The sequence below is a fragment of the Mus pahari genome, chromosome 1 (assembly GCF_900095145.1).
Source record: "Mus pahari chromosome 1, PAHARI_EIJ_v1.1, whole genome shotgun sequence".
NCBI classification, from domain to species: domain Eukaryota; kingdom Metazoa; phylum Chordata; class Mammalia; order Rodentia; family Muridae; genus Mus; species Mus pahari.
In genome coordinates this window covers 155,771,803-155,787,430 of record NC_034590.1, presented here as the reverse complement: position 1 = coordinate 155,787,430, position 15,628 = coordinate 155,771,803, and the positions used below count along the sequence as shown (strand labels likewise).

General features: G+C 47.7%; 1 protein-coding gene across 1 annotated transcript; it reads left to right on the top strand.

Moving 5' to 3' along the window:
- The first annotated feature begins 936 nt into the window (after positions 1–936).
- LOC110324546 (acyl-CoA desaturase 1) lies at positions 937–13,829 on the top strand. Its single transcript, XM_021202198.2, has 6 exons — positions 937–1,338; positions 1,805–2,087; positions 5,121–5,251; positions 6,429–6,634; positions 7,950–8,182; positions 10,197–13,829. The coding sequence occupies exons 1-6, from the start codon at positions 1,315–1,317 to the stop codon at positions 10,394–10,396; spliced, it is 1,077 nt and encodes a 358-aa protein (XP_021057857.1). The 5' UTR covers positions 937–1,314; the 3' UTR covers positions 10,397–13,829.
- Positions 13,830–15,628: the final 1,799 nt, after the last annotated feature.

Below are 15,628 nucleotides of genomic sequence, written 5' to 3'. Positions count from 1 at the left end.
GAAAAGAAAAAAGAGCAGGGCCCAGCTCAAAGTCAGACACAGATCTATGACGCTTGAGCCAGCTTGGTCTACACAGTGAGTTCCAGGACAGTCAGAGCTTCAGAGACCTTGTCTAAAAGGAAGCCAATAACAGTAAGTACCAAGGAGTACCTACTGCTCAAGGTCAGTGTGGGTTCAACAAAAAGGACATTCTTGAGACGACTTGTTAAGGATCACAACGTGCCTGTTTGCTATTCTCACTGCACACTTAGGCCCTTTGATTCGTTACTCCCTTACATCCCCCAGATTCCAACCTGACGATCTAAGGATCTCAAACATCCCGCTTGAGGAGATGGGGCTAAGATTGGGCTCTGGCTCCCAGCAGAGGCGGTCCCCTGCAGACTGAGACCAATGAGTGAGCGCAGTTGTAACTCAGTGTGTGCAGTGAAGAACGCAGCAGTAACCTGGTGCTGGCTGAAGGGATACACTATTGTTTTCCGGGTCAGAGCTCTGGGCACACGCTCATGTCCCAGTCTCCCGGGGTTTCTCTTTGCAGGTGCCTGGAAGTGGGGGTAGATGTGAAGTTAGACCGAGTTGTGAGTTGTGAGTGGCGGTAGCCAGTGTCTTCCTCACTTCTCTCGATGCGATTTCCCCAGTGAACCATTCGCTAAGCGCCAGACCAGAGTCCTGGGCTTGCACACAACTCCAACATGGGACCACGTTATCCTCCTCTTAAAGAAAAGTCACCCATCAGCCCATAGCAAAGAGGATAAGGAGAAAAAGAGGGGAGGAGAGAGCGAGAAGCTAGTGGCAGAGGGAACAGCAGATTGCGCCTAGCCAATGGAAAAGGCTGGACAAGGTGGCACCAAATTCTCTTTGGCCAATGACAAGACGGGCTTCACAGGAGGCACATTAGCATTTACCCCCAGGCAGGGGGTTGGAGCAGCGCGCCGCGTTGATGCCTTCAGCATCCCGGCGCCTCTGAGGTCTATTCTGGAATCTACTTGGCTTTCTTTCCCCTTCTTGGTCCCGCCCTCTCTCCCTTCCTCCCTCCCTCACCTCCACGCCTGGCTTCCTTGGCTAGCTATCTCTGCGCTCTTTACCCTTTGCTGGCAGCGGATAAAAGGGGGCTGAGGAAATACTGAACACGGTCATCCCATCGCCTGCTCTACCCTTTAAAAATCCCAGCCCGGGGAGATCTGCACAGCCAGACCGGGCTGAACACCCATCCCGAGAGACAGGAGGGCAGGTTTCCAAGCGCAGTTCCGCCACTCGCCTACACCAACGGGCTCGATCCCAGCACTGGGAAAGTGAAGCGAGCAGCCGACAGCCACGATGCCGGCCCACATGCTCCAAGAGGTGAGCTTTCAGAAACGGCCCTCGCTCCGCGCACTGGCCACGCTGCTAGGTGACTGGTCCCGGGAGGAGAAAGTTGAGGGTTCTCCGGACTACTGGACTTTCTCGAAAGCTGACGCGACCAGTTGATTGGGAGGTGTCGATTGTAATTTGGGCAGATGAGCCCCAACTTTCTTGCCTTTAGCTTTAAAGCAGCGGTTCTCAACCTTCTCCTGATGCTGCGATCTTTTAATACAGTTCTTCATGTTGTGGTGACCCCACCCCCCGCCATAAAATGATTTTCATTGCTACTTCATAACTTTAATTTTGGTACTGTTATGAATCGTAATGTAAATATCTGTTTTCCGATGGTCTTGGGCTATCCCTCTGAAAGGAGAGAGAGAGAGAGAGAGAGAGAGAGAGAGAGAGAGAGAGAGAGAGAGAGCGAGCCACAGATCAGCCTCCCCCTACTGAACTTTTTTCTTTGCAGATCTCCAGTTCTTACACGACCACCACCACCATCACAGCGCCTCCCTCCGGAAGCCTGCAGAATGGACGAGAGAAGGTGAAGACGGTGCCCCTCTACCTGGAAGAAGACATCCGTCCTGAAATGAAAGAAGATATACACGACCCCACCTATCAGGATGAGGAGGGGCCCCCGCCCAAGCTGGAGTACGTCTGGAGGAACATCATTCTCATGGCCCTGCTGCACATGGGAGCCCTGTACGGGATCACACTGGTTCCCTCCTGCAAGGTCTACACCTGCCTCTTCGGTGAGCAGCGCCCCTTGTCTTGAGCCAATACCTCAGATTTCTCTTTGCTCTTTAATAAGGTAGCCTGTGACCCAAGGCAATGGCCGCTCTGTCCAGATTTCCCCAGCCTTTTTTTTTCTGGTTCCTTGTGGGACTTAACATGAATACTGAGTCCCTGTGCAGGGGACTGGGAGAGGTCTACTTGAGGCAGAGAAACAACTTTCTCTGAACAAGCTTTTCTGTGTAAGACACTTGCTTAGCTGCTAATGCTGGCCCCACCTGACCCAAGAGAACCCAACCCTACCTGGGAGGCATGGGAATCGGTGCTAGTCGGGGACACTTGTGGACTACTCTTCAGCCAGGGCAGGGAACAGACCCTGAGGACACTGTACCAGAGCAGTCCTTGAAAAGAAAGGGACAAAAGGCAGTTATTTATACACAACTATCCTGACTCCAAACCCTGACTAGACCAAGCTGGTTTGCCTTGGGGAAAGATGATGCAGGTTTCTCCAGCACCCAGTCTACAGGTGTGTGTTTCTGCTCCAGGCCATTCTCCAGGGTGCAGCACCTGCTAATCAACATGATGTTAAAAGAATGAAATAAGGTTCTGGTTTCATTCTCGAATCTAGCCTGCTCTTGCTGTGTCCCCTGAGACCATGAAGCGCTAAGGACCCCAAGAGTTCGGAAGTCCAGTCCTCCCGCCCTGGTGACCCCTCCTTGGCAGAGAATGAACTTTCAGCAGCCCTGTCCCTCATTCAGCCCCTCGGGGATTCACTGGGTGTGGGCTGATGGGGAGGCCACCTCTGGGATACATTTGAGCTTTGCATGTGTTTTCATCTATGAAATCTGAGTTGGGAAGGAGGAGCAGGAGGGCTTCTCTGAGGGGGTCCCCTCTCCTTAAGACACGGCAGGTTTCTCAGGAGCAGTAATGGCTGTGGGTACTTGGTGGCAGCTAACTCAGAGGATAAGGTTGGGAAAGGGATGGTGAGCCAGGTATTAGCTCTTCTGCCCTGGGCCTCGGAGGTCTTCTAAGTAGTTAAATTTGGATGATGCAGGTTTCTCCAGCATCCAGTCTACAGTAGTTAAATTTGGTCCTGGGAGTGTCACCTTAGAAGCTGTCCAGATGACCTAGATCTGAGAGGATCCACTGGTTTTCCACGTAACAAGTAGAGCAGCAGCAGTTCTTTGTTGGTAGTTAGAGAGAGTTTTCTCTTGGGGAAGCTATCCCCAGAGCCCTTTCATTCTCTTTGTTAACTCTGCAAGAGAACCCAGTTCTGAAGAGATCTCTGATAACGCTCAAGACCAAAGAGTCTCCAGCCCACTTCTCCCACCTACCCCCCTTTTTTGAGACAGGGTCTCACTGTAGACCAGGCCGGCCTTCAACTCACAGAGATCTGACTGCCTCTCCCTCCCAAGTACTGGGATTAAAGGCCACCACACTAGGATCTAGCCCGCTTCTTACAATAACTCTTAAGATGTTCCTTTACCAACAGGTGGACACGATAGTTCAGGGGATGGGGTATGATGAGGTTTGAGTAGAATATCCCAGTGTGCCTGTGTCTTTGTCCCAATCCCCCTATTGACATATGTGATCTAGACTATGCCTGGGTCATCTACAGCATGAAACCAACAAGTATGCTTCCCTGGTGTAAAGTTGAGAACTTCTATGTTGCCCCAAACCTTTTCTTTTCTCCCATTGATTGCTAGTGGTTTTCTGAGGAGCTCTGGTATGGTGTGGTCAGATCTGGTACATAAGACAAATCAGATTGCCACATGACCATGGATAGCAGACATCATCTCTGAGAGAATGTGGCTAGAATTTACTTAGGATGACAGACACTGACTCTGGCTCACAAGGATTCTGTAAGAGAAATGTGGAGGTGCACAGGAAACTGCTTAGGAGGTTTCTATCTCTGCTACAGGACATAGATATTATGCAGTGTGTATCTCTTGACTGCAACAAAAGTCGATGGCTTCTAAGGATCTGTTGTTGTTGTTGTTGTTGCTTCTTAGGCATGAAAACAGTGTCTACCAGAGCCTCTGTCCCAGCTTGTGTGCTGGCCAGAGAAGAGCTGGGTATGCACAGGATCTCTTTACCCATTCAAGATAGAATTTAGTACCCTCTAAGCCTACATGCCTAGAAGATCATCATCTACATCAGGAAAATGTTCTGCCATGGGCTCCTAGTTTGCTAATTGTGCAGCCCTGTTCAGACCTAACCTTTCCTGGGATATACTTCCTCTACTGGAAAGTATAAGGGCTCTGTGGAGGGTTTTGTTTTGTTTGTTTGTTTGTTTGTTTGTTTGTTTGTTTTTGAGACAGGGTTTCTCTGTGTGTCCCTGAGTGTTCTGGAACTCTGTAGACCAGGGTGGCCTTGAACTCAGATTTTCTCTACTGTTCAAAGTTCCAGGGTTAAAGGTGAAGCGAAGTACAGTATTCATGGTACCCTGTTTAAAGTATGTAACGAGTATGAGAATCTTTTGTAAAAATTATTTTTTTTATGTATATGAAGAAACTGTAGCTGTCTTCAGACATACCAGAAAAGGGCATCAGATCCCATTACAGATGGTTGAGTCACCATGTGGTTGCTAGAAATTGAACTCATGACCTCTGGAAGAGCAGTCAGTGCACTTAACTGCTGAGCCATTTCCCCAGCCTGAGTATAAGAATCTTAAGGTCACTTAGAACACTGTAAGCATGACTCTTCAGGGCTGATGTGGGCCACAGTCCCTTCTGTGACTGTGTCAGCTGCATCCCTTGAATGTCCCCTAGAACTCAGGGTTTCCCTAACTGCTCCATGTTCAGATTGATGTATCTGCTGTTTTTCACAAGGCTCCCGTTTGTGGCCCTGGGCTATGCTAGAAGAGTTGGCAGCTCTGCCTATTTGAGGGGCAAAAGCAACTAGGCCTGAGAGACCAAGGGATTCTTATGGTTCCATGAAAAAACAGACCCTCACCCCAAGCCCAAAGAACACTGGCATCAGGGAAGGCGCCTTGGCAACTTCCACTGCTGAAATTGGCCTGTTGGTGAGTCTCCCACTGTCTTGTCTTGCAGGAATTTTCTACTACATGATCAGCGCCCTGGGCATCACAGCCGGGGCTCATCGCCTGTGGAGCCACAGAACATACAAGGCGCGGCTGCCCCTGCGGATCTTCCTCATCATTGCCAACACCATGGCGTTCCAGGTAAGAAACGGATGCTGTGGCTGTCTCCATCCCCTGGATGATCTGAGTGGGCCGTGAGGGATCAGCATCTAGGGAGGAATAATAAGGACCACCATTGACTTCCTTTTTTGGTTTCCTGGACTCATCTCAAATAAAACAGGTTCAGGACTGATATGGTATCACACAGTGTGTTTGCCTAAAGGGCCCTGCTGAAGGATCCATGCACTGACCCCGGTTTCCTGGACTCTTACTGGAGAGTCAGCTCATGCTTTCCCTTGACCATCATGGAATGTCACCACAATGGGACTAACAGTGATATGTCACAGAATTGGGAATTCTATAGTGTTGGCTGTGCCCGGCACTTGGCATAAGTTAACCCATTAGTCCTCATAGACATATTGGTGGATATTATCATTATCACACTGTTTTTTGTTCTTTGAGATAAGATCTCACTGAGTAGCCATGGCTGGCCTGGAACTCACTATGTAGATCAGGCTGGCCTCTGCCTTCACAGTACTGGGATTAAAGGTGTGCTTCACCCACCACGTAACTGACTCTGAAAGGTTGGCCTGGTGAACCTTGCTCTTTCAGAGACTCCTGGATTGGCTAGGTCGGGTATGAAAGTTGACTTACAGTTAAATGAGGAGAGTTGGGACAATTTTTAGCTGTTGGGCACTGGATGACATTTGGAGACTTTCTCTTCTTACAAGAGAAAAACCAGGATCCAAAATTATTCCCATTTATTGACAATATGTGAAGAGTTTCCCACATGCCCCAGGTGAGATCAGAGGTCCCATGGAAATGGGCTCATGCTCATTAATTATGTGCTGGCTTAAAATTAGGTTGGGTGGGCTGTCACCTGTGAAAGCTTCTGGGGGGGACTCCCTGCACCTTTCCCCAGACTCCCTGGGGTCCACCTGCCTCGGGATCTCTGCCCCCAGGTTCCCACATTCCTTTCTTCAAGAACTAGAGTGTTCTTTATGAATGCTGTGACTTTCCTGTCCACCCCCTCACACACAACCTTCAGTGTCCTCTGAGACTTTGCCCAATAAGCTTCAGGGACAAAGGTACAAAAGAGCAACCCCCCAAGGTCTCCTTCAGAGCTACAGCCCTATGGGCTTCCAGTTCTCTTAGGCACTGAATTACCCCAGGAGGGCATCTCTTCTCAATCCTGGGTTCCTCTCTCCTGTGCTTCCAGAATGATGTGTATGAATGGGCCCGAGATCACCGCGCCCACCACAAGTTCTCAGAAACACACGCTGACCCTCACAATTCCCGCCGTGGCTTCTTCTTCTCTCATGTGGGTTGGCTGCTTGTGCGCAAACACCCGGCTGTCAAAGAGAAGGGTGGAAAACTGGACATGTCTGACCTAAAGGCAGAGAAGCTGTTGATGTTCCAGAGGAGGTGAGGGGTGGGGTGGGGATGGGAATGGAGCCCAGGGCACCTGGGATTTAGGGATTCCACCTTTTCTCTTAGGATATATAAAATAATAATTAGGTGATTTACTGGATTGATAAGTTTGGAATCATTAAAGTCTCTAATTCAACATCCAACGGTTCCCAGGCATAATTTTTCTGCCTGAGCCATCCTGCTAAAACTAGTAACTATAACATTGGTCCTAGTCTGGTACTCATGGCTGAGTGGTTACCTTCAAGGAATTTTCAGGGTATTTGGGGGTTGAAGGAATGAGCCTCAATTATCTCCACATAAAGTAGGATGGTGCAGTGTTTACCATGATTAAGAAGGAGGAGATACAGCTCAGTGGATGCACAATGTAGCTCCTGAAGTAGCATCAGGATCCAGCCAATGACAGAGGCTCTGCAGCGTGGTGGGCAGGGACTGCAACGGAGTGTCAAAACAGGCTCCTTTCTGACATAGTCCTTCTCTGTGAGATGTACCGTGTGACAGGAGCCAGGCTGCCAGGGCAGACAGAGTCAGTACTGATTCAGTCAGTTTCAGGGGACTACTCACAAGCAAGCATTCTCTGGTACGGTGGGACACGGGTGGGCTCTGAAGAAGCCACTTTCAAGATAGGTGAAAGTAGTGATGGAGCTAGGGAGGTGATGGCCAGAGTCACAGGTTAGACCATCAGGAAGCTTCAGCTAGGGAAATAGTGAGCAGATGGACAGGAACTATGCCGAGGGACTCTCCGTGACACAACTGCTGAGGGATGTCAGCAGCCTGGTTTGTAGGGAATGAAGAATGGGCCAGGGCCAGGGCCACTAGAGCGACAGAAACCTGCAGATGATCAAGGACATTTGATGTGTCTTTTGGGGGGAAAAGCAGAACAGAGACCCACAGGGTGATGGGAAGTGAAGGCATGACACTTGCCATACTCTGCCAAAACACTCGATGGGCAAGAAGGAGCATAAAGGTTGATGGAGAACAGCCCAGGGAGCAGAATTGGCTGGTGAGGTTGTGATTTGATTCCCAACCGGTTTGACGAGCAGGACCTTATGTTCCTATGAAAAAAGTAATGGATTTGTAGTCAGGAATAGAAGTGACAGGAGACAAACTGTACCCAGTGGGATCCTAGAAGAATATTGGCACATTTGTGTCTCCCACAACCCTGTGCTTAAGATTTTGTTACCACCTTTCCTCTGGCTGATAATCTGTCCCATCCTTTGATGTAAAAATGATACAATGCTGCCTAATTAGGAGGGACAGTTTGTATAGGTTTGAGAGTTCTCTATCCAGACCCTGTGATCTCTCCATGCAGATACTACAAGCCTGGCCTCCTGCTGATGTGCTTCATCCTTCCCACGCTGGTGCCCTGGTACTGCTGGGACGAGACTTTTCTACACAGTCTGTTCGTTAGCACCTTCTTGCGATACACTTTGGTGCTCAATGCCACCTGGCTGGTGAACAGTGCTGCCCACCTCTACGGATATCGCCCCTACGACAAGAACATTCAATCCCGGGAGAATATCTTGGTTTCCCTGGGTGCTGTGGGTAAGTCACTAGTCCCGAACACGACCACGACTGACTGTACCTAGGAGCCTTCCAGTTGTGTTGTTTGTCTAGGAACCAGAGGAACCAGAAGGACCTGTTTTATGAGTTCTGTGTAGGTCGGTTTTTCCACCATAAAACTGGGGGGTGGGAAGAGTACATTGGGAACCCTTACAAGAGTCTGGCAAGCAACAGCTCTTAATGTAAAAAGGAAAGGGGGAGAAGGTTTATAGGTTGTAAAACAATGTCTAAACGCTGCCTATAATGAGTCTCTGAGTCCACTGGCAGGTCTGTAGCTCTACGTAGCCTAGGATGTGCATTAAGTACATCACAGTCACCACCCTAGTAGTTCACACATAAACAACCTTGCTGTGTTGCGTGTAAGAGCATAATTTAGTCAGTAACCTTCAGGTTGCTGCGCTTGTCGTATTTATCTCTCCACACCACTGTACACTGTTCTTTTACACGTGTGGGCCATGCACCGTCTTGTGGTGATGTCAACTGCAGGACTTGCTCTTCTCTCCCTCCACCATCTCTCTCTCCTCTTGCTCGTTTTCTCTTCTGCTCCATGCAGAGGATTCCTCCTCCCCAGCATCCCTGAAAGAGCAGAGTTCCGTCTGTCCTTTCTGTGTCTGTTCCTGCAAACAGTCCTCTCTTTCTTAGGCTTTCCCTGTGAGGATGAGAGATGACATCTATTGCTCATCTGCTGACAGCCCGGAGACCCCTTTCTTTGCTCATCAAACATGCCTGTCACCCCTCTAGCACTTTTAACTCTATTTAAAGCTCTGCCCCGTACCCTTTTTCTATTTGGATTCTATGATTTCAACCCTTCTTTGGCACCTGTTACCAGTTTGTATGCTGCTACTTTGGAACGATTTTGAAACAGACCCTATGCGCTCCAAATCTGATAGGTTCATGGAAATTGAGTAATCCGAACTGAGTCATGTGTGTCCTGCATTGCTGTACAGTGAGTCTTCCTTGTGACCATCAGTTCCAAGTGGCTGCCAATATCATCCTTTGTCCTGCTGCTATTCACTGTCGAAAACATTTTGGTTCTCTGCCGGCTGCTTCCTATCGCTCTCATCTTCTTCTTGTATTACTTCCCTTGGGTCACATGCTCTTGGTCTCTGGTCACTCCCTGGAGCATTTCTGGGGTATCTCTTGCTGCTCCAGTTGCTCCCCATTGATCTCCACTCTCCTTCTCTCCTTCATCACCATAGTGCCTGTTTTCATGTTAAATGTCAAGACAGGGATGTAGAGGGCTCACTCAGAACATCCTTTCAAAAGTGCGTTAAAGCAATTTTTAAAAGAAAATTTTTTTCTTGAAATTGTATTTTTATGTGCTGTGTTTTATTATGTGTTGGGATATTTTGCCTGCAAGTTTGTCTGTGCACCACATGTGTGCAGTGCGTGAGGGGGCCAGAAGAAGGCATTGGATCGTTTGGGTTTAGTATTGTTGGGGTTGGGATCCATTCAGTAAGAAAATCTAGTAAACCTTCTGCCGAAGCCCTCCCCAGTCCAGGGCTTTTGTTTTTGTTTTTGTTTTTGTTTTCTCTCTATCAAAATGTTATTTTTAGGAATGGTCAGAATCTTTGATGTTAGAGAGAATATCAAAGTGATTCTGTTTTCCCAGCACCTCCAGAACCCCAGGGTCAAACTCAGAGTCAGCAGCTCTGCTGAGAGCCAGCAGTGGGTGGGTGGGTGACAGAGACCTCCCTTTGCCTCCTCCTGAATACGGTGCACTTCCATTCAGACCCTATGATGTAAAGACGCAGCTCCTCTCCCATCCTCTTACGATAGAAACGTCCTCTGACAAAGGCTCCCAGACAGTCTTGTGTGAGCAGACCCTGCCACTGGTTTCCTGAGGTGCCTCTAGGGCATCTATTTGCTTTAGAATGCAAGACTGGGGGTTCACCTAGCCATCCCAACATCGGGATTCTTCAAGGTTTAAGGTACACAACAGTTATGAGCTGTGCAAAAGGGAGCCCCCTGACTGCTCTCCTTGCTTCTGTTGCAGGCGAGGGCTTCCACAACTACCACCACGCCTTCCCCTACGACTACTCTGCCAGTGAGTACCGCTGGCACATCAACTTCACCACATTCTTCATCGACTGCATGGCTGCCCTGGGCCTGGCTTATGACCGGAAGAAAGTATCTAAGGCCGCTGTCTTAGCCAGAATTAAGAGAACTGGAGATGGGAGTCACAAGAGTAGCTGAGTTTGGGGCTTCTGAGTTCCTGTTCCAAACGTTTTCTGGCAGAGATTTAACATTCTGTTGATTAACTAACAACTGGATATTGCTATCGGGGTGTTAATGATGCATTTAACCTATTCCGGTACGGTATTCTTATAAAATGAGAAAGCTTTGATCACGTTTTGAGGTAATACATATTTTATTTAGCTAGGATTAACCATGCCACGAGACAAATATATTTCTAAGCACACATGGTAAATGCATATACAGTTTGCACAACAGCTTTAAATAATAACAGTAAATTTGAACATTCTATACAGAGAGTATCAAAGCCCAGGACCATGCTGTTTTTATACTATGGTGAGCATGGTGTTCAGTCCCTGATTGCATCGCATCCAACTTTGTTTCTTTCTCTGTCATCACCACCTTCAGGCCAAAAGCTGACCAAGCCTTGTGTCCACCTTCCAAAGCCCAGGCAACCTTTCTGCTTTCTGAAACACTGATTCTTCCTCCTGAGTACATCTTTCCTTGTTCCAAGCTTCAAGACTGCTGTTTCAAACTAGGGATAGAACAAAACCTTCCCGGAAGTTCCCACTGATGAACTTCACTCCAGGTTGTGGTACAGAGCAAGTAGATTGTCTCGAGAGAGAAAAGTTAGCATGCATGGTATGATTTTAAGTAAAAATGGGAGAGAGAGAGAGAGAGAGAGAGAGAGAGAGAGAGAGAGAGAGAGAGAAATAGCCATATCTAACAGCCTACTTACCAAAGACCCCAGGCATCTCTGCTTGGCACTCTTTCCTTCAGTCCATACTCTGAGCCACAAAGATTAGTGAGATTTGAATAATTAAATCATTTTCAGAGTGAAGGGGATTAATGCATGGTCTGTGCTAGGGGAGGGTTTTAGCTTATGGTAACCGAAGATTTTTTTTCATAGAAAAGTCTTCATGTCCAATGTGCCTAGAACTGATAACTAAACAGCTGACATTTGTCGGGGGCAGATATGGTGTAAAACTATGTAAATATAAGCAAGATCTTCACTTGGAACATCAAACTATTTCACTTAGAAAAGGTGTCGCTAAAGAAAAGAAAAATCGAAGGACACAAGGTGTTGCCTGGGTTGCCAGTTTCTTTCGTGGCTGGGCAGGAAATGGTGAGGCTGAGGGGCAGCATCTGTAAGTAGCTGCTAAGAGGTACATTTCCAAATGAAGCCCTTTGGGAACATCTGCCAGGGATCTGCATGTGTTGGCTCCACCCATTGCTTTAATTTTCTCCTTGGATTGAGTAGAAACTTGGCTTCCCGTGGTGTTGAACCTTCCCTGCCTTCTTTGCTTTGTGGCCACCCAGCCTGCCTAGTGCTGCCTGGGAAGCTCTTACCCACCTGATTTCTTCTGCCACTTCTTTCTTTGGCCTTTTTTTCTTTCCCCGGACCGGCAGCTAGCTGCCTGAGTGTATCAAGAGCACCCAGGACTTGCTGCTGTCCAGGCCTATTCCTCCTCTGGTATCCTTGGGCGTGGAAACTGCTGGGTAGCTTCAGGAAGCAGAACCAGGTGCCACTTTTCTGTGGCTTCCAGATCTTCCCTACCTCCAACTCATGTGCCTCTGTCACAGTGATTTCAGGAAAGCTTGGCAGACCCTCTAGCAATATCTCGGTTCAGAGAGTCTCTCTGGTTTGTGAGTTAACAGTTCAGCTACATGCTGTTTTGTCTCAGCAAGTTAACCACTGAACTCACGGGTTGGTTGTTGATCTGACTGTGTGTGTGCCAGAGTAGACAGCATATTCACTTCTCCCTGTGTGCTTTGCAAGGTAAGGTGGCCTGACTGCAGGCAGGTAGTAGTACAGTGCTGCTGAAAGGAAGAAGTTCCCCCATTTTATCTGTTAAAACACCAGAGGCATGGGCAAGTGCTCAGGACCTCACTTCAGGAAGAGGGTCTGCTTCCTGAAGCCAGTGTGTGATGAAAAGCGACTGAGACCTGATATCTAAGGCGAGACCTGATACCTAACACTGTCACACAGTCCAGGACCAACAGGGGTATAGAAAAGTCTAGAAGAAAACATCACATCAGTATTTTAGAACCACCAACCTCTCCTGTCCCTATAGCCTAATCCAGAGGCCTGGTTTTTAGGACTGGCTGTGTAAGGTGCCAAATATTCAGTTCACTTGTAGAATCATAGACTTTTTTTTTTCTATGTTAATTGAACACATGCTCTGAGCTGTTTTGTTGAAGTAGAAAAATCTAGTAGAAAATCACTGTAGATCTACTGAGCTATAACCCTCTGGAAACGCCTTTGGGGTGGTTTTACTTTCCCAGGTCACAGATGCCTGATTTATAAGATGAACAATAAAATCAGCTTTCTTTCTCTTCTGATCTTATTCCCAGATCTGAATCAGGCCATGTTCCAAAGCAAGGCTACATAGAGGTCCCAGTGTCGTTAGGTTAAGGGCACTCTTTCAGATCCTCTCAAAGAAGGATGTCTAACAGTTTCCAGATGAATGTACTAATAGCTTTGGGTGCCTTATCTCTTTCCTAATCTGTAGTGCCTGTGAGCCCTGCCTCACTCCTTCCCTTAGCCCTGAGACCCCTTGGATAGAGTGGGAATAGTCAAGAAGCCGGCTGGAGAATCATCATCAGTACATTGATTTGCAGAAATCTTTTACGGGCTTCATTTTGGAAAATTTGTTTTTAGTAAATGATCAAATTTGATGGGAAGTAATTTGAGTGTATTCGATTGTATCGTCATCCTCGTTACCATTGTCAAACATGTTATAAACGGCAGTTGGCACTTGGGCTGCTAATCTCTGGGTGTAGTCTCTGAAGCTGTAGCTCCAGTGAGGTGGTGTGAAAGGTTAGCAAAGCCACCATCTGCTGGTGGCTTAAGCCAAAGGCCTCTCTTAGCCACTGAATTGCTGTGTTATCCTTTCCCTTGTAACAAGAGATGAGGCCTTTAATCATCCCAAGAAACGCCTGGGCTAAGTATCTGACAGCCTCACATCTCAACACTGAGAATTAAGTGTCCAGAGCATCAACTCAGGAGGACACACTGAAACTATCGCTCTAGGAGAGTGTTGATAAAAAGGGCTACTAATCCTGACCTACTTCAAGGGCAGTTCTGAGGTGATTGGAGCTTTTATTTAAACCAAGTATTTGGGGATCCTCGGCAGAGGTATTCACACAGACTCCTAAAGAACAATATACGTTCTTGAGACCATCTTTTAGTCTACATTGCTCTTCCCAGAGACTGACAGATAGGACCAGTCAAAGTGCAAGACTACCTACCAACTGCCATGAAAACCACTGCAGGAAACCTTTCCCTTCCCTGAATGAGACTTTTTTCCTTTTTATGTGGGGTAATTGTTTGTGACCCAAGCGTAATTTGGATGATTTCCATTAGTATCAACTCTTGAAGCCTACTTGTACTGATTGAGATTGTAATAAAAGTGGATCTGGTTGTACTGTCTGGGAGCTTTTGTCTGTGGTCACCAGCACACCCATCACACAGCTAGGGATGGAACCTGGGGACTCCCACATGTTGGGCAAGCATCTTCAGATGAGGTACATCCACAGCCTCTTTGTCTTGAAGCTGTTTATCTGAGACAGATTCTTACAGCAGAGCCTCAGCTGGCCTGGGAGTCTCAGCAATAGGCTCACTTTTTGTTGGGATTACAGACAGAATTGAGATTAAGAGAAGAAAACAAACTTAGAAATGACAAGGGCTGGGCCATAGCCCCAGTGACCTGCCTACCCTTCCCGAGGGTAACTTGAGGTTAACCGCTGGCAGCAGGAAACCAGGAATCTAACAGTGAGTCAAACACAACATCAGCTGACTGCTAGCTAATGGACATGCCAGGTCTCCACTGTCACATGGTGGCCACATGGACCCAACACACAGGTACATGAAGAACTGTTACCCCAGCCCTGGGAAGTCAGTTCATTCCTCTTCCTGGAATGTCCTGCCTCCAGGGGACAGAAAGCTCCTGAGTGCTTTCTCACACCTGGATGAAAGCTAATAGTCCAGAGAGGTTTGCAAGTCCCCAGAGTAGAAAGGGTATCATGATCTCAAGATGAATGGTGTGAGTGAGTTCTGCAGGGAGGTGGCGGGGGTGGGGAGGTTAGTATGTGTTTGCTTTGCTCTTTGTTAAGCTTTTACCTTTACTACTTCTGGAATTCTCCTGTGGAAAAGAAAGGGTGGTAGGGGTTTGCAATTTCTATCAACTCCATATTCCAGCACGGGTCTCCACCACGGTTTCTGTGAACTCCGAAATCAATTCTGCCAGCTCGTTTCTTCTGCTTTGAGGTTCTTACCTAGAACAAGAAACATGATCCTCTCAGACCCAGAGTAGGATTCTCATGCACTGCAGGAGCACGGAATGTATCCAGACTTGCTGTTTAGATGAGACTGGCTTTAAACCCCTGATCCTGTCTCCGTTAATGCTGGGATTACAGATAGCCTATGTCTTGATGGGGCGAGGAAGCATGTGCCTTTGCCCTCAGCACCTGGGAGGCAGTGGGCATGTAGGTCTCAGAAGTTTGAGGACAGCCTGGTCTACAAAGCAAATCCCAAGCCAGCCAGGGCTGCTACACAGAAACCCAGATTTAGTGGGGAATTGCTATCACACCCGGCTTTCTCACACTGATTTTTTTTTTTAATATCTAGAACGATTCTCAATCTGTGGGTTGCAACCTCTTTAGAGGGTCAAGTGACCCTTTCACAGGGCTCCCCTAAGACCATCAGAAAACACATATATTTGCATTACAATTCATAGTGATTCAGTAGTAAAATTACAGTAGCAACAGAAGTGACTTTATGATTGGGGGCCGCCAAATGAGGAACTATAGTAGAGGGTCACAGCATTAAGAACCACTGCTAAACCTGAGCATTCCCAGGTTTCTGTCCCCTGGAGGGAGGACATTCCAGGAAGAGAAGTGAGCATGACTTCCCAGGACTGGGGTAACAGTTCTTCATGTACCTGTGTGCTGGGTCCATGTGGCATGGGACAGTGGAGACCTGACATGTCCCCTAGCTAGCCTTGCTGTGCTTGACCCAATAGGTTTGTATACATTGAGCTTTTCCAGACCTTAGTAATATAAGTTGATGGTGATAACACTTTCTTCATTAATAGCATGCACATACTCTTATGGTCTGAAACACGCATCCCTCCAATAGCTGTGGCCATTTTTGTTCCATGCCTGCCAGCTATTCATATTGTTGCTGTAACATGCCTGCCAGTCTTTGACACAGAGAAATGACTTGGCCCA